Source organism: Lacerta agilis, chromosome 4, assembly GCF_009819535.1.
Source record: "Lacerta agilis isolate rLacAgi1 chromosome 4, rLacAgi1.pri, whole genome shotgun sequence".
NCBI classification, from domain to species: domain Eukaryota; kingdom Metazoa; phylum Chordata; class Lepidosauria; order Squamata; family Lacertidae; genus Lacerta; species Lacerta agilis.
The window spans coordinates 56,961,182-56,979,667 of NC_046315.1; the positions used below are offsets into that span (position 1 = coordinate 56,961,182).

Here is an 18,486-nt window from a genome sequence, read left to right on the forward strand (position 1 = left end):
ACCAAACTAGTTTGATTTTGTGTGATTTGCTTAGTTTCCTTGTTTAATGAAGTTGAACAGTTACTTTGCCTAGTTCATTTGGAATAAATTCAATACAGTAATCAAAGTTAAAGCTCTACTTCATTAAGCAGCTAAATTATGGAAATAAGAAAAAGTGAAAATTCGTGTTATTTGCAGTGTAAAAAACATGAAATCAAGCAAATGCACACATTTTGGTTACATTTTTGACAGCCCTATTCTTTTTGAAGGATCATAGCTCTTGTGCAAAGACATGACCTAAAACTTCAGTGCTCCAGCAGGATGTAAAAAGAAGATCAGCCGGTAACAAACAAATATGTGGTCAATAATAACCACACCTGGAAAGGTTAACCCAAGTTAGATCAATGACACAAGATCAAAACTGATAGTTTAGGATCCACTAACAGGCCCACGGCTTGATCTAAGATGGATCACAACTGTAGTACAACCACCATAAAAATATATGGTGTAAACTTAAGAAATGGGTCTCTAAAAGCATGTTTTGATTAAAGGTGAGTCCTGGGTCTAGAAAAGTTGAAGACTATTGATCTAGACTATCCAAAAGCAGGAACTGCAGAGCACAATATAATTTTGTTAAAAAAAAACCAACATGTTTTACTTTGTGGGATGAAGTTTACCCTTCTCAGTACAAAGTTTATTTTTGGGTGAACCTAGAAATGAGGAAAAGACAGGATGACACAAAGTTTTGTTTTTTTTAAAAAAAAAAAAACCCTGTAAGAGGCTTACCACTATCACCCCACTGATGCCATTGTACATCTCCTCACTTCTTCCCAAAACCATTTTGGAGTTTTAAACACAATCCCCAAAATGGCACCAAAATCATTGCCTTCAATATGCCACATGTGAATGAGCTGATGACTGGAGGGTAGGAGCAGTTCTTTTATGTACACCTCTTAAACTTTTATGTGGTATGAGTGGAGGAATAATTGAAATGTGGTTGTAGAGTGTTGCTGTTTGTACTGCAGCGCTACTGTGTTTAAGGTACTCTGCTGGAACGTGTACATAAGTAGTGAGCCTGGTCACGCCCAGCTCAAGCCTAAAGCTACATCATCTTGAGCGCAGTTAGATAAGAAAGCACTTGTGCCATTTAACAATCCAAATGAAGCCGGTTTGAAATTATGTTGAGCCGCTAATGAAGTCAATGTTGTCGAACTTTCCAGATACCCACATCTTTCAAGGAGTGGGAGTGCCTAATCACAAATAAATTTACTAGCAAATATATAGCAAGGCTGTCTTTAGCAGTTGTAGACAATATGATGGGGCTGCAATGCTCACCTGACCTCTGGCTGAGTTGCTGCTGCATTCCAGGAGGCGTGGAGAAGGCAGTGAGGTCAGTGTGGAGCAAATGCACCAGCAGAGCCAATCTGGCACTCCTGCTGGTGCGTTTGCACCTTGCCAACCTCATACCACCTCACCCCTTCCCTCTCTCTCCCAATATGCAGCAACAATTCAGTTGGAGGAGGATCTGGTAAGCAGCACAGCCCCATCACACCATGTGCTGCTGCTGTTTGGCTTGTTCCTCATAGCCTCTTACCATTCTTGTGCATACACACAAAGGGTAGCACAATGAATGATGGTGGGGCACAAACACAAACCATGTAAAAGCAAGCATATATTTAGAAAGGCTTTTAAAAATGCTCCATCACCAAGAGTCAAGTGGGGTGAAAAACCCAAATTAAAGCAGCTATTATTGCTACTAAACAATTTCTTGGTTCAAATTGGGTGTTAGCTTCTATACACAAGTGACATACCTCCTGCCATGGTGTCAAAAGTAAAAGGCAGCATCTCTCCATCTGATTCTGCCAGACACAGATTAATTTCTCATGCTAAGCCTTTCCAGGGTTATCTTTCATATTGTCAATTTGTTCACCAGTATTTTCTGAACACATGTTATAGAGCAAAGCAATTGTACTTTCAAAATGTGAAGATCAATGTTCAAAGTTGGGAGCACATTGATCTTGTGATGAAAAAATGATCAATACTGTAATAAGAAAATCTGCTCTCCCGAACCTTATTTCCTTGTCTGCTAGGCATACAACCCCCACTGCTTATACACACACACACACACACACACAAAATTAGAGAGGAGCTTTGTAAATGCTTTTTACTTTTCAAAACCATTCATTTCAGTAACAGTAACATGAAATCTATGTTTTGAGGCATGTTGGCCATGTAAATTGTCTGAAAGTTTCATTTCTAGAATTCACTATTCTGATTGTGCTCATTTTTTGTTATTCTCTATTAGAATCTGCTTTAGTCATACCAGAATCACAGGTAAACTTCTTTTTAAAAAAATTAGATAGATACTCAGAAGAGAAACACAGCCATCCAGCATAACCACCTTAAGTCAATAGCACCGATACATCCAATTCAGCTCTTCACATTGTTTCTGGCAAGATGTCCCACTCCTGCCTAATAAAACAATAGAGCTGGTCAGGAGAGAGGGAACAGCAGACACAAATGCTTGTTTTAATGTATGATTTCTGACACAATAGATGGAAGTAGTTACTCTGAAACACAGAAAGCTCATGCAGGCATTCTGCAGCTATACTAATAGCACAATTCCATATGGCGTTTACTCAGAAATAAGTCCCACTCTGTTCAAGGAGATTGTATTTAGGACTGTAGCCTAAGAAGATGTCTGATAATAAACACCATATTAATGATCTTCAGGGGTTAATGCATGGTATTTGGAGTGGAGAGGGAACTGCCCTCAGAGCCAGCTCTGCATGTGCATAATCAACCAAAAGCACTTGTACAAGAGGAGACCATTGAGCCATTACCTCTTTGACCCAAGAATGTCCCATTGCTCCCATTGGACTCAGAGAACACCAGCTCAGAAGTCCTGGTGGAATCACCAGCTCCCTGTTACAGAGTTAGCAACTCAGATAAAGCTGCAGCTCCTATTTGAGGCCAATTCTAAAGCTGATTGCTGCAGAAGCAACATCTGGAGTCTGGACTCTTACAAAGTCTGCAGCCTGGAACTGTCCAGAGTACCACAGATATTTGCACATACTGCTAAAGCCATTGCTCAAAACAAAACAGCTAATTCTGCTAGTGCAGCAAATGCAGGTGTGATTTGTACAAACACTGGTTTAAAAGTATGGTATGAAGGACATTGAGAAGCAGATTACTGTCTACATAATATAGACTACTGCAGTTGTGGCACCTTTCTTTTTACTGTTTACTCATGTTTTTCAAGACATTCTAACACCAGAATCTTCATACACACACACACACACACACACACAAAATTTGCTGTTCAGTAGTCAGCTTTTTAAGTACTTAAGATTGTATTTTAACATTGTGATTTAAACATTCACAATGCACTTCCATACTTTTTCTTTCTTAGTGTAGGAAATAACCAGCTCATGACCTTAAAACAGATAAAGGTTTTAAAACACTAGTCTACTGATTTCAATTTAACAGAGATTTGTGCAGGACCCAGAAAACCAACTCATTACTTTCTGCATCGTGACTACTCTTGGAAATGGCAGAAACTGTTCAACTCACTTTACAGTGTTAGAAGGCCCAAGAAGAACCTACATTAAGAAGGGATAGGAAGCAGCACTGTTAGCCGATCTTCTCAAAGCAATTTGCTGAGATGTATAAATGCAAAGTTGAATCAGTGAGCAATAAAACAGAAGCAGTCCAAGGAAAATATGGGGTAGGGGGAGTGTTGATTCCACTAGCCCAATTAGACATTCATTGCAGGAATGATTAATGCTACCAATAATTCAGAGGCACACACTATTATAAGAATAGAGTAAATCTGGCATTCTAATATACAGTTTGTGCTTCTGTGAATGAGGCTGGATCAGCAATTCCATTACAAGTGCCTTCTAGGGGAATAAAATTATCATAGCTATCTTTTTTCTATGCATTGTTTTGCAAGACTTTTATATTTAAGTCCTACAGAAAGGTATTTGCCAGTGTTCCTCTGAGATTCGTAATAGTATGGCACCATGTTTGTAAATAAGAGCAATTTGCAACTACAAAATGGGCACATGACTTAAATTGCAATAGCAAAACACAAGTATAATGAAAGAAGCAAAGATTCCATATACACTCCATCCCCTACCAAAATCAGAATGGAGAGAATTTAACCCGCCCAAATATGCTGCCTACATTTCCTCCCACCTCATTCTCCTTATTCACACTCCCATCCATAGAAAAGGTATATTAAAAGCTCACGCTTTAGAATGCGGCATTTCCACACAGCCCTGAGGGATAGGCACTAATAAATCTGGAGTAACCACCATATTGTGAATGAGCTGAATTCCAGTAAACAATGGTACTTAAGCAGTCAAAGGGTGATTTCTGTGTAAATGCAACACATTAGACCAGGAGATCTGTGACTGGTCTTCCAATTTTTCCCCAAATAAAAGCACCCAAATTTCTTGGGGGGCAGTGAAGTGGCAAACAACTTTCTTCCCACACCGTCCCCCTGCTCCTTAAGTTATTGTTTCCTTTGTAGAGGGAAGATCCAAGCAAGAAAAAGCTATCTGTATTTTTCATTACAGGGCAAATAGAAATTGCAGGAGGGTAATTTAGATTGGGAAAATGGCATTGGTGGGGGGAATGATAAATAACCCTGCAGCCAGCAGCTACCCCAATCAAAGTCCCCGCAGACACATGCCTTCAGTCACGGATCTCCTGAAGTAGCATGCAGTTTGGCCCTGACTTATCACTGATTGGAACTAAGGCCCTGTTCCCACACACCATTAGTGAGTGCTAGCCACTTCCCTGTGGCAAAATCTCACAGCAGTGCAGTAAGTGCAAGAATGCCAGAGTTCCATAGGTAGGACAAATCATGTGTGTCTTCTCAACTGGGCATCAGTTGACTGGGGAACCCCAAGTGATTTGCCACAAGGTTCTAGTATTCATGTATATGCCAAGGTCATGTGGGAATCCCATTGCAGGAAACCTCCCACAGCAGTGACAGCATCAGTATTATGTGTCAACAAGAGCCTAACTAAAGCAGAAAAAGGTTAGAAGAATGCTTGTTGTTCATGGTGTGCAACAAAAGCACATTCATTGTGCAAGGAACTGTGCAAATGCACAAGGTATCCATAGTACTCTCACAAAATTAGAATTCTAAAGGTTCTCTAAGAATCCCATTCTTACTGCTTCACACAGGTTTGAAACCTATTTGGGGCTGCAATGAAGATGTAACCTTCATGTCTAATTCATAATTAAAGGAAAGAACAAAGGTTTGGTTTTTTTCTTTTAAAGCCTTTTTATTCCTTGGTTCGCCATGACAGGCCTGGAAAGCACCACTACTAATGCCTCCTTACCATCCTTTTAAAAAATGTCTATTTGTTTTGGTCCTATAAGAGGGCCGCCACAGTGTGTGCGCATTTTTTATTATCCTGGGATTATTGCTCATGAAAAGAACTAGTTAGACAGACTTCAAGGCACAAATCCCCTCTTTACCCAGAGAAAAAGATTCTCTAATCATATGCAGGAAGCCAACATTTGCACAGATAACACCAAGTGATTTCCTAACAATATTGAAGGAATAACAGTGAGCATTAAAAAAAAAATATCATTGTTTCCAGATGCAACACTGCCAAGTTTCTGGATTCTTATACCTCAGCCTTGCACAAGAGGAATCACTTGTAGGTATAAGGGGATAACAGTGTTTTCCTTCCTCTTAAAGCTGTATTGTTTTTCTTTTGGAGACAGCACAAACCTTGCTTAAACAGTACCAGCAATGAAGGGGTAAGGAGAGAGCTGTGAAAAGAGCTGGATGTGTGCATTCACTGGAGAAGGACCTGCCGCCCAATCCTATGCATCTTTACTCAGAAGTATGTCCGCTCAATCCAGTCGGTCTTACTCCAAGTAAGTCTACATAAGAAAGCAGCCCTACAAAATAAAGTGCCTTAAAAATGAAACAAACAAATGTAAGTTATAAAAGCAGTGTGTGTGCACTGGGAGCTGTCCTCCAGGTTACATGATAATGCTGGTACTGGAAAAATGATTTTGCTTAACAGAGCTTAGGCGGAAGGATGTTCTACATCTCGTCACCGCATTCCACATGACAGAGCTATTAAAATGATAATGCGCAATCAGCTTTCCTCAGTATGAAATGACTGGCTTGTTTTAGTATATTGCATGGCAGACATGCAGATTAAGGCCAGCGGGCCATTATATTGTATTGTCACTATATACCACTGAAGAGTTTTTAATCAGCAAATCATTGTCACAACATGATATGCTGTTTATGTCTGTCATTTTCTGAACAACATACCAGGTTACTAAGAAAATGTCGTTCCCCAGAGGCTGCTTGAAAATTCAGGGCTTGTGTTACCCAACGACTCTTTATTGTATCTGGGTCACAGATCATACTAATACTGTAAAGTAGTGGTATTATTACACTAGCAATGAGCAGTGGAAGATATTCTCTCCCCCACCCCACCCCACCCCCGCACTCCCTCAAAGCAGTTGCAAGCAATGCCTGACGTCAGCTTGAAGGGAAAAATTAGAACTAGAATCACCAGCCCTCAAAATAGTAAAATATACATCATACCCTGTTTATCTATTTATTTAAAGTATTTCCAGACTGCACTTCATTCAAAACAATCCCATAATGAGGTACAAAGTATAAAAACACATCACAATAAAAAATAAACAAATACATAAAACCTTATATAACATTAAGTCCATAATCAAGTATAATAAATGAACAAGTCTGACGTGGATAGGCTATTCCACTCCACAACCAATTTAATCTGAACACCTGAGTGAACAAACGTGTTTTTAACTGGTGCCTAAAACCTTTCAGAATCAGCACCAGTTGAATTTTTGAGGGAGGGCACCCCACAATTGGAATGCTGCTGTAGAGGACACCTCCCATACAAAACTATGCCCAGCTAACACAGTACACGGTATGGATAATCAGCAGGAAAGTCTCTTGAAACCAATAGTGAGTAACACCAAATAGCTGTACAACCTTATACTCCCATCAACAAAACCGAAGCAAGCCTTACATGTTACATTCTTCTAGCCCCTTGATTCCAAACACATTTACATGCAAGTAATCCCCACTGACTTCAGTGGAGTTGGCTTCCACATGTGTGCTGACAAGCACAGCTGACTACATCCTTAAGCTTCCTTTGTTAAGCATGTGCTAGCATTTCAGTACTGTGAACCACAAAATCTATTTTTATTACTGTGATTTAAGAACAATAAAATGTGTATTTCAATGTTTTATTACTGTGGGTAGCTGTGTTGTTCCAGTGGAAGGAGACGAAAGGACAAATCAGGGGGAAATATCACACTTTCAAGCAAAATGTTCTAGCATGCAAAACTCACTTTCAAAAACATATAATGCTGATTCTCTATTTGGCATATGCTGTATGTGCCAACAGCTACACTGACAACCACTACTGTGAACGAGCAGCACAGCAATAAAAGTTGATCTCACTAAATGCAGGTGGCATTTATCCAAATATAATATTGGGAGTGGGCAGTGCTGAATAGTTAGGAGAGCTGCCTGCAGTATATACAAAGGCAAAGCCATGGAGACAACAACCTTTTTTTAAAAAAGGCTGCAGTTTATTTTAATGCAGGATATAGATATATGTTGTTTTTAACTCTTACAATAGCTTCATCAGTGAGCTGTCAATCATACTTCCCACACATACTGGCTGGTAGAGAATTCATATGTAATATAATCTTTAAAAGGGTTGTGTTTTAAGCTACTGACTTCTCTGTGTTCATGCATGATGCACCAATTGCCTCATTCATAAACACCACAGCTCTCTTTACTCTTGCTACCAGATTCATCTATCTAGGAAGCAGGTTACAATTTAAAAGTCATTTTGAGTGGTCCAAACGCCCTAAAATGTATCTAGCTTCCTGCAATAAATGTCCTTCTGTCCTGAGCGCATATATATATATGAATGAGAGAATGAGAGAAATATCACTGTGAGGTGGTTAAGACGTAAAACGCTCCCAAAAAACCCAGTCAGAGGTATAACGATTTTCTACTGCAACGACATGACCGTGTCGGCCAGCCCTCTGTCGGGACAGCAGATTGATTACGAATGGCTATATTACAACCTTTCAAGGCGGAGGTGCTATTGCAAGACCATCGGGGAAAAGCGGGGGGTGGGGGGTATATCATATCACAGAAAGAGAAATAAAATGCAATGCGTGAAGCTCGCCGAAGCCGGCAACTTTCTTACTGAAGCTGCTTCCAAAGGAGCTCTTTTATGTTTGAAAGGGATGCTGGTGGTGCAAATCAGGCAGAATCCTTAAATCCCTTCCTCCATTAGAAAGCCAGTCAATGATAAACCAGGAGCCGAGCATGGAGGGCAGCGCGGCTCGCGCTGCAAAATCTCCCCAGGCAAGGCGCCGTTTGCGCAGCAACATGAGCCAATGCAGCTCCCCTTGCAACGCACCGTTATCTCCCCCCGTTTACACACACACACCCTCTCCCGGGGCGCAAGGCGAGGGGATGGTCGCCCCCGGCGCCCCCCAACCCTGAACCCAGCCTCCCGGGGCTGCTTCCAGTGTGGGGCTTTGTTTCCATGGCGGGGGACACTCACCCAGAAAACGAAGGAGTAGATGATGAGGAGGGTTTTCAGACACGTTATGACGGGTTTGGTCTCCATTCTCCTCGATGCCATAATACTGAGATCCCGGCTGCTGGCTCTGGGCAGGGGAGGGGAGAGGAGGAGGAGGAGGAGGAGCCGCGAAGGGAGGAGGGGCTCCGGGCTCGCTTTGCGCCTCCACAGAGCGGCGCTGCTTTCCGCCGCCTGCCTCTGCTTTGCTCCAGATACGGCTTGCTGCGAGGGCTGACAGGCCGAGCTGCTCGTGCGCGCTTCTGGACCGCTGCCGCCCTGCGCCCCGCCGCTTCCCGCCGCTACCCCGAGACGCCACAGCTTGGCATTGTGCGGTCACAGCGGTGGAGAAGGCGGCGAGGCGAGGAAGGTTCGCACGACCGCGCGCGACGCGCCTAGCCACCAGCCTGGTTGAGGAACGCAGCGGACGCAGCGCGGGGAAGGCCTGCGTGTTGCCCTTCACCCACCCACCCACGACCACCTTCCCACCCACGACCACCTTTTTCTTTTATCGACGTGTCGGGATTCGGGAAGGAAGGGTGCTGAGGGGCAAGAGCAAGGGGGACCCCGGGGTGGCCGCAGCGCTGGAGTCGTGCCTGTTTTAATGCAAAAGATACGGGAGCCGTGGCGCAGAAAGAAGAAATGCGTCTCTTACTGAGGAGAGATTACTTATAAAGGGGAGGGAGGCGAATGTAGGACGCGCCTGCGAAGGAGAGAGGGGGGGAATGTGCCCATGACAATATGGCACAGGGGGCTGGTCTTTTCCGTTTCCTTAATTGAAAAAGAAGAAAGAGATTCGTTCATTTGTATTTAATCCAGACCACACGCACATACAAAGTGATCAATAATAACGGACTTTGCTCCCAGGCTTACAAAACATGGTATACAAAAGGGGAAAGGGGGACTGGGAAGGAGAAGGGGGAAATAAACTGAGGCACAAGCTGTAATTGTGGCACCTTAAAGGCTAACCAATGTGGTGTGAGCCTTCGCTGGATGGTGCATGATGATTTGCAGGTACATAAATACTTGACGGGGAGGAGGTGGAGATTGTAAACAGGCAGAGACTAATTCCCATGATCTCTAGCCTTGGCCATGCTGGTTGGAGCTGATGGGAGTTGTAATCCCTTTCTATTGATGACCACCTTTAGAATCCTCGGAAGCTGAATTTTTTTTTTCTGATGTCAGTTTTGTATCCATTCGTACTTTTGCATAGATATTGGCCATAGATAGAATGACGTTGCTGGCAGATGCTGACATATATCATATTGGAAGATGAGCAGGTGAATAAGCTCCTGATGTTGTGGAAAGCATTTTTAGGTCCTGTAATAGGGCTTCCAGAGTAAATGTGGGGCACAGAATTGGCATCTGAGTCTACAAAAGTTCTAGTAATTGCTTTTTCTAGCAAGGAGGAGGGAAATAAGAGCCCTGCCTCAGGTTGGTCCCCTTTGCAATGGTGCTCTTCCAGGGAGGCAAAGGGAGCAGTCTCCCAGTCACTCTAGATCATAGCAGAGGCCAGTGTGTGCTGCCCTTCAGGTCTTGGTTGGAGCCAAGTGTTTTTTTCTGGCAGGGAGCGGGGAAGGAAATTCCCTGCAGATGCTTCTTCTGTGGTCAGTGAATGAGGCCAGGCTGGTTTTCCCCATGCTATTATATTTTTCCTGAGAAGGAAGGGAGACAGTCTCCCAGTGGCCCTCTGGCTAAGGACAGAGACTAGAATGTGCTGCCCTTCAGCTCTGCAGTCCCAGCACAACAGGCAGTTAGAACAGGCTGTCCTTTCTCACAGGGAGGGTGGAAGAAAACTTCCTGTGGCGACTTCAGTCGCACCCACACTATACATTTAAAGCACATTTAACACACACCTAAAGTGCATGGCGTCCCCCAAAGAATACTGTTAACTGTAATTTGTTAAGGGTGCTGTAGCTCTCTCAGACGTATATACGGTATAGATGTGACCTACTCTGGTCAATATACCGTATATACGTCTGAGAGAGCTACAGCACCCTTAACAAATTACAGTTAACAGTATTCTTTGGGGGATGCCATGCACTGTTAACTGTAATTTGTTAAGGGTGCTGTAGCTCTCTCAGACGTATATACGGTATATTGACCAGAGTAGGTCACATCTATACCGTATATACGTCTGAGAGAGCTACAGCACCCTTAACAAATTACAGTTAACAGTATTCTTTGGGGGACGCCATGCACTTTAGGTGTGTGTTAAATGTGCTTTAAATGTATAGTGTGGGTGCGACTGAAGTCGCCACAGGAAGTTTTCTTCCACCCTCCCTGTGAGAAAGGACAGCCTGTTCTGTATAGATGTGACCTACTCTGGTCAATGGGGACCCAGGTGGCGCTGTGGGTTAAACCACAGAGTCTAGGGCTTGCTGATCAGAAGGTCGGCGGTTCGAATCCCTGCCACGGGGTGAGCTCCCGTTGCTTGGTCCCAGCTCCTGCCCACCTAGCAGTTCGAAAGCACGTCAAAGTGCAAGTAGGTAAATAGGGACCGCTCCAGCGGGAAGGTAAACGGCGTTTCCGTGCGCTGCTCTGGTTCGCCAGAAGCAGCTTTGTCATGCTGGCCACATGACCCGGAAGCTGTCTGCAGACAAACGCCGGCTCCCTCGGCCTATAGAGCGAGATGAGCGCCGCAACCCCAGAGTCGGACACGACTGGACCTGATGGTCAGGGGTCCCTTTACCTTTACCTTTACTCTGGTCAATGGATGAGGCCAGGTTGGTCTCCCTCTGTACAGAAAAGTTGGACATGCCACCTTCATCTACATCTGCCACACACAGGCTTCCACTTCAGCAAATGTCCCTGAGAACATTTGAACCCTACATGCACATATAGACAGCATGCCTAGTTGGCTTCAGGCTGGGCACTTGGCACATCCTTTCCCCCAAATGTCATACCCTGAAGTGGCTACATGAAAGGTCCCTTGCAAGGCAAGGCAAAACCATACCTTCTAAACTGTGCCCCTCCCACCCAATGGAGAATGATGTGTTTATTTAGAGATGAGGGAGAAATAGCATTCTTCATACAGAAGAAAGTCATATTTGCCATTGGTAGTAAGAAAAAAGGGATTGTGTGACACAGGGAAAGGATGCATAGTGATGCATGTGATCTAGTGATCAGGGGGGAAATCAGTACAGTATTTGCTATCACCAGATATCATAGACATAGGCCACAGAAACTCATGTGTTTTAACGAAACTAGCACAAGTCAAACAGCTGTAATGCACTGTTAACATATTACAACTTTTGAGCCACAATCCTGAAGCTACTTACTTCATACAAGTTAAATTTACTTCAGTAGTAATAACTCCAGAATAAGGAGACTGAGAATTACTACAAATTGTTCAGGGTCAGTTAAAACCAAGTTAAAACCAACATTATTGAGCTGCAGCTAATGAATGAACTAGTTGATCACACAGATCAAGTAATTATTTCAGTCATTGCTGTCATTGTGGTACAACACAAATGTCAATCAAAACTAGAGCTGGAGTCCAAGTCATTTCACTTTGACTCATAGTAAAGTAGAATCAGACATTCTTCCAAGTAGAACTTTAAGTTGGCATTATCAATGCGTTTGGTAACAGCCAACCCATTTCTTGGAGTGCTAGTTCTTATTTATTAAATCACTTCAAAGTCTTAACATTAAGTGTTATATAAAATATAAAAAACTATAACAAGACAAGAATGATGGAATATAATTTCAATATGTGATCACAGTGGAGAGACTTTAACATGGATGGATGGATGAATTTACTATTACTCAATATGAATACATGTTTGTGGGGATTACTGGAGGCAAAGTTGATATAAAAGAAAAAAAACAATTGACATTTACTACTAATAATAACTATTTGGGAACTCCTCTTGGATTTTTTGTGGGAAAAGGAAATGAATGATTTTGAGATACTGTACTTGGATTTAAAAGAAATATTGTTTAACAGAAAGTGGAGAAGATGAATGTTATGGAGTAAATATCTTAAATAATATTTTTAATTATCTAACGGGCAGATAGAAAATCAGAAGTCATTTTTATTTTTTATTGTTTCTTTTTAATTTTCTTAATTTTCCTTTCCTTTTCTTCTTCTTGCTTCTTTATTTCTCTCTTTTTCCCCCCCTTTCTTTTTCTTTTCTTTCTTCTTTGTGTTCTCTGCTCCGGGCCTTTATTAGGGTCCAAGGATTGTACACTCATGGGGGTAGTAGATGGTTGATAGAGGGACCTTGGGTGGGAGGCAGGGAAATGTTGGTCTCTGAGGATGAGAGGCCTGGGAAGAGAAAGGAAAGGTCCCAGGTGATAGCTTAAAAAAAAAGTAGCTTGAAAGTAGAACTATCCCAGTGAAATTAAGATTACGCTTTTTTGTTTCTTTCCTGCACTTAAGGCTGTCACTATTCCCCCATCCCTGGAAACACTTTACTTAATTTTTTTTTTAATGCATAGAACATTATTTATTGGAGTTGTAGTAAAGTTTAGCTGCTCTCAGGCTATTAAGCTATCCTTTTTCACTCATTAAACCACAACACATTTCCTCATGCATTATTTAGCATAAAAGTGTGTAACCTTTATTGTTCTTATCTAGGTAAATGATGTTTGTATTCCAATCACTTTTCCTTGAACTTAGAAGTTTCTTCATCTCCATTTTACCCAAGGACAGCAGGATTGCACCACTTTCCCATTTGCTGAAGAAAGCTTATTGTTCTGATAACAATAAGTTATTGTTTTTGCTTACTGTTCCAACTCCCTGTTTTCTTTGCAACCAGCTCTCTATTAACTCCCTTTTTCTCACCTTGTGTTCCATAGTGCTCTTCCTTCTGCACCACTACAAGCTTCTCTGAACCCTTTTCTGATACCCACTCTTTTCTCTAACCACTTCACACCAAAGCCATTTGCTTGTGCTACGTGGCCAGTTCAAGTAAACACCGGGGGGTGGGGGACACATTGAGGATGAACATACCAGCTCTTCCTGCTGGTCCTCCAATTGCCAATTCAGTGGTCTTCTACAAGCTGGAAAGCAACAGTTTCAGGCAGGAAGCCTTTTGTATCTATGGAGGTCCACCATGCATTTAAGAACCCTGAAATATCAGGATTATATGATGCCAGCATTCTTGCATCCTTAAACCCTTTGATAGGAAGAGCCCGCTCATCCAACCCTCTCCTTACATTATGCTGGTAGTGTGGTATCTGCTGCAGTCCAAAATACCATTTGAGAAGGCCAGGCATGTCCTGCTGCTGCTGCTGACTTCTTCCTGGAAACTGGGCCACACATTTTCAATGAATTCCAACGTCACACATGACATCTCAAACTATTTTTACCTATGTAGAACCTGTTGACACAGGCTAGCAAATGTAACAATAATGTAGAGCCCCCCAGGGGTAGCCCTGCTACCATCTCTTGCAGCAGAAGCAACAAAAAGAGGCTTGTGGCATCTTAAAAGACTAGCAAATGTATTATGGAACAAGCTTGGGGGAGTATAGTCTACTTCAGATACATTACATATTATCCTGAGTTATAAGGATCCAACAATGTAGTTCCACTACGGGAAAAACTTGGCTGTGCAACAGAACTTCCTCTCTACAAACAACTTCCTATAGGTCAGTGTGGCATTTTCCCATTCTTTTGGAAATGTCTGTACAGGGGGGGGGGAGGGGTTAATAGGTAGACAAATAGAAAAGCCCAGAGGCGGAGCCTGTTTTTAAAAGGCTTAGCTAGGGGTTTAAGCAGTTGGAAGACAGTTGGAAATAGACAGTTGGTTTGGTTGGTTTTTTGTGGGTGGGAGGCATAGGAGTCAGAGTGAGTTAGAGACAGAGGGGAGACAGAGAGGGTGAAATGGATTACAGTGTTTCAAAGTATTTAAAACTTGTTTGCATTCACAATAAACTGGAATCTTTGTTAATACGTTACAACCTGACTGAGTTTGAATATATTACCGGGGAAACCTGGTTGGTGGCAGAGGAAGAGATAAGCTGTGGTGGTGCAGGGTCAATAGTCAGTGGAACGACCAGGGGCTCTGTGCGAATGCCACAGTCATGCAATTGTTAAAAGCCTAGGAGGCATGCCAGAAAACAAGTTTTCAACCTTAATTCCACAGTGTTTTCTGTCTGAGAGACTGGGGACGTACTGTAGAAACAATTTTGTGTGCAGGCTGAGGAGAATGAATCTCAGAGGGGCGGGAAGACCTGCAACAAGGGCTTAATTTGTGTGAAAGCTAACCAAGGCCTGGAGCCTAGGGATTATAACATTTTGTTAGAAGCAGTATTTATCTGCACACCTTTGCCAAGGACAACATTTGAGAATACTGTACGCCTTTAACTGATATTGAATGAACCAACAGTTCCACCTTTGAGGAACTAGCGTAAGATGTTTTGTGCTAAGGAAAGTAGTACTGGTAAAGGAAAGCTTGTACAGATGATGTGAAACTGCTCTCAAAACATCTCATTGAAAGCTACACTTGGGACATAGCTAAATTACAGACTTACCTGGTCTAATAGGCCTTGTCTCTTGCCAAGGAGCTCTAGAAACAGTGATTCTGTGAGAACAGGCAGGGACCTAACAAAATTTTCAGCAACCCTTTGAGGGCATCTATGACAGATGAAGTATTATGAAACCAATGAATGTTTGTGGTGTAGATATACCCCTTCTGAAAGAAATATTTTGCAGTTGTGCCTTCATAACAATTATCTTTCCGCATGATTTTAGCTAAAAGAATCTGTTCTTCATATGGAAACCATGGAGCATGGAGGTGACGGTAAAGAGGCAACAGAGGATGAGTTTGGATTTAATTTCTATATACTGGAAAGATGGGATCCAGATCTCTGACCAGTTCCTTCTTAGGATCTGCCAAAAAGGAAAACAGTGCCAGCTTCACCACACACACACTACCCTTTCCACTGGCAAATCATGCATTCAAAAAGAGGAGTGTGGGAGAATATATGTGAATCAGCTCAGAGGCACCTGGAGATGCTTTACTGTGATGTGCATAGCTCAGAAATCAAAGTGTTTGAAAGGTAAGGAATTCAAAGCCTCAGACGGCTGTGTACAATTGCTCAAGATTGCTGTTATGAGTGAAATTATCTAAGGTGGCTAGGAATGATGACAGTGTCCCATCAGCTTCTGAGAAACTCATGATTCATGTTACCAAAATGTACAAAGGTACCCAAATATTAGCAAAAGATGGAACAACCTTTGGAACATCTTCAGGGATATTCAGACAAGACAGAGAAGTTACAGTACAAAAACACGAATCATAAAGAGCAGGTGCTACAAGCACCTGAGGTTCTGCTGCTGTAGAAAAGTAACTGCATCGCATCACTTCTGTCCTAAAAACACAAATGTATTACATTGCTCTGTCACAACCCTTTTTATGGAATGTACAAATTTTATTGGTGTCTTTTTGTTCAGTTGACTTTCAACATAATCCATTTGCTCTGGGGGATAGCAGAAGAAGCAAGAAACTGAAAATACGATGTTTTTCCCTAGCATACGGATGGATCAAAAGGCAAAGTCAGATTTCAGGATGTGGCAATGTATCCATTTAGTCCTTACTGCAAGATACGGCATCTACCTAAATAGCCACAATCCCCAGAAGAATCCTCTGCACACAATATGGCGTGTTGTTTTTTTTACTGTCAGGACTCAGAATGGAAAGGAATAGCCAGAGGTAAGAAGATGACAAGGAATGTGTTGATGTTGCAACAAAATGCATTCCACACCTGGTGCTCGTGCTATTGCTTTTTAGGTGGATTTAGTGAAGACCTTTTTGTTCTCCAAACCCTCATAATTTTAATTATAGTGGTAGATCACTTTTAGTGCGTTTAGAACTTTGCTCTAAGTTATTCCCCTTCCTGGGTTTATGTTGGTTTTAAATTGTTTTTAGCTGTTGTGCTTGTGTTGGTTTTAGCTGATTTGATTTATTCATAATCTGTTTCATTTGATTTTATCATTTAAATTCTGCATTGTATTTTGCATTTTTAATGGTCTGCAAACTTCCCAGATAACTCAGTTATAGGGATGGTATCTAACTTCAACAAATAAATAAATCCTAAATGGCTTTGGTTCTGTATACCTGAAGGAGCATCTCCATCCCCGGACACTGAGATCCAGTGCCGAGGGCCTTTTGGTGGTTCCCTCATTGCGAGGTTACAGGGAGCTGGGCAGAGGGGCTTCTCAGTAGTGGTGCCCACCCTCCTGTCAGATGTCAAGGAAATAAACAACTATGTTTAGAAGACATCTGATGGCAGCCCTGTCTAGATAAGTTTTTAATGTTTGATGCTTTACTGTGCTTGATGTTTTAATTTATTGGAAGCCATCCAGAGTGGTTGGCACAACTCAGTCAGGTGGGCAGCTTATAAATAATATATTATTTTTGTTATATTACTGAGAGTCATAGTTAATAACAGTTGTGAAATAGAACATGATGTTCAAAAGAAATTGAATTTTATTCTCTAAGCAGTGATAATTTGTTTTGATAAGTCTGTTTAATAAAAAATATTTTTTTTTAAAAAAAAAGAATTTTATTCGCTGAGCATCTGGGATGGTCTAGATAAAGAGCCCTAGCAAGCATGGCCAATAGCCAGGAATGATGGGAGCTATAGTTCAAGAACATCTGAAGGGCCAATGATTCCCCACATTTGGCCTAGATCTAGAAAATGTCTCAACTCTCACGCCTTTCTACATAATTCTTCTGATATTCTACTGATATTCATAATTCTACATAATTCTACATAATTCTTCTGATTCTACATAATTCTTCCCTTTCTTTCTCTGGTTAGACAGTCACCAGAGGAATGCTCATGATAAGGCCTTGCAGAACCACTGTTTCACTTGGAAAGGACAGCACCACACTGTAGATCTGAATAATTTTGTTCACAGGCGTAAGGAGTCACAGGAAGTGTATCCCATTCAAGTACTGCACAGCTACTTTATCGCCCCCTCAGTCAAATGGTGCAATTCCTAAAGTAAGTCCTTTCACTTGTGACCTTCTTACAAATGGCATTTTGGTGGGGCTATCAGATGATACTTATTATGCCATTCACGAGGCATGCTAGCTCAGCAGGGAGCAGCCACCAGTTAACTGGTATCTTTAAAAAATAAGGAAGTGACTCTCCCTCTATTGCAGAGCTTTCCGCTGTAAATTCATCAGCATTTTAATGTGCGTGCCTCCTACTGTAAAATTCTGTGTGCAATCTTGCCTAACATACCTATTTTATAAGCTACTTCCTTTAATATAATGCATTTCTGTATTTTAATTTCAGCAACATATGCATTAGTATTAATATTCCCCTTAATATATGCATTTTGTACACTTATTTTGGGTTGGAAAACTGAATTACAAAGTTCAGAGAAATGTGAATTTTTAAGATAGCTGCATTTCAGTTCATATATTGTTTCATTAATTGGGTTCATATTATGTAGACTGACTGAATTTCTCCCCCGGCCACAACCACCACTTACAACTTGCAAGTATTGAATGCCCTGGCAGTGTCCTTTCAGTTCCTAAAAGGGAAGTGTTTTATTTGTAATTTAGATCACTGCATAAGTGCATTCATCTTCTACTTTCAGAACACTTCTAAGTGGACCTAGAGGAAACCTAAACCCTTACATAGATCCTATCCCAAGGGAAGATTTTACAGATAGATACTGTGACCTGTATCCTGCATCCTGGACCCCAATTATTCCAAGAAGGGTCAAATATGTGCAGCATCCAGTGGTAGCATCAGAGTACGCAGATCTTCATGTTTGTTCTCACATCTATAGTTCTCTCAGTCAAGACACATATGTGTTTCTGGGGATTTACCAAAACAGGCAGGACTATCTCTGGGATAAATACACCAGGTAAAAAGAGACACATTAGCAGTTAGTGCTGGGTTGTGACTA

At 41.8% G+C, this 18,486-nt stretch overlaps 1 protein-coding gene across 1 annotated transcript in view; it reads right to left on the minus strand.

Moving 5' to 3' along the window:
* Positions 1-8,726, minus strand: part of TSPAN7 (tetraspanin 7) — a 75,548-nt gene extending 66,822 nt beyond the window's left edge. The window contains exon 1 of the mRNA XM_033147190.1: positions 8,595-8,726. Within this exon, the coding sequence (XP_033003081.1) occupies positions 8,595-8,675 (81 nt within the window). The 5' untranslated portion in view covers positions 8,676-8,726. The remainder of the gene's footprint in view (positions 1-8,594) is intronic.
* Positions 8,727-18,486: the final 9,760 nt, after the last annotated feature.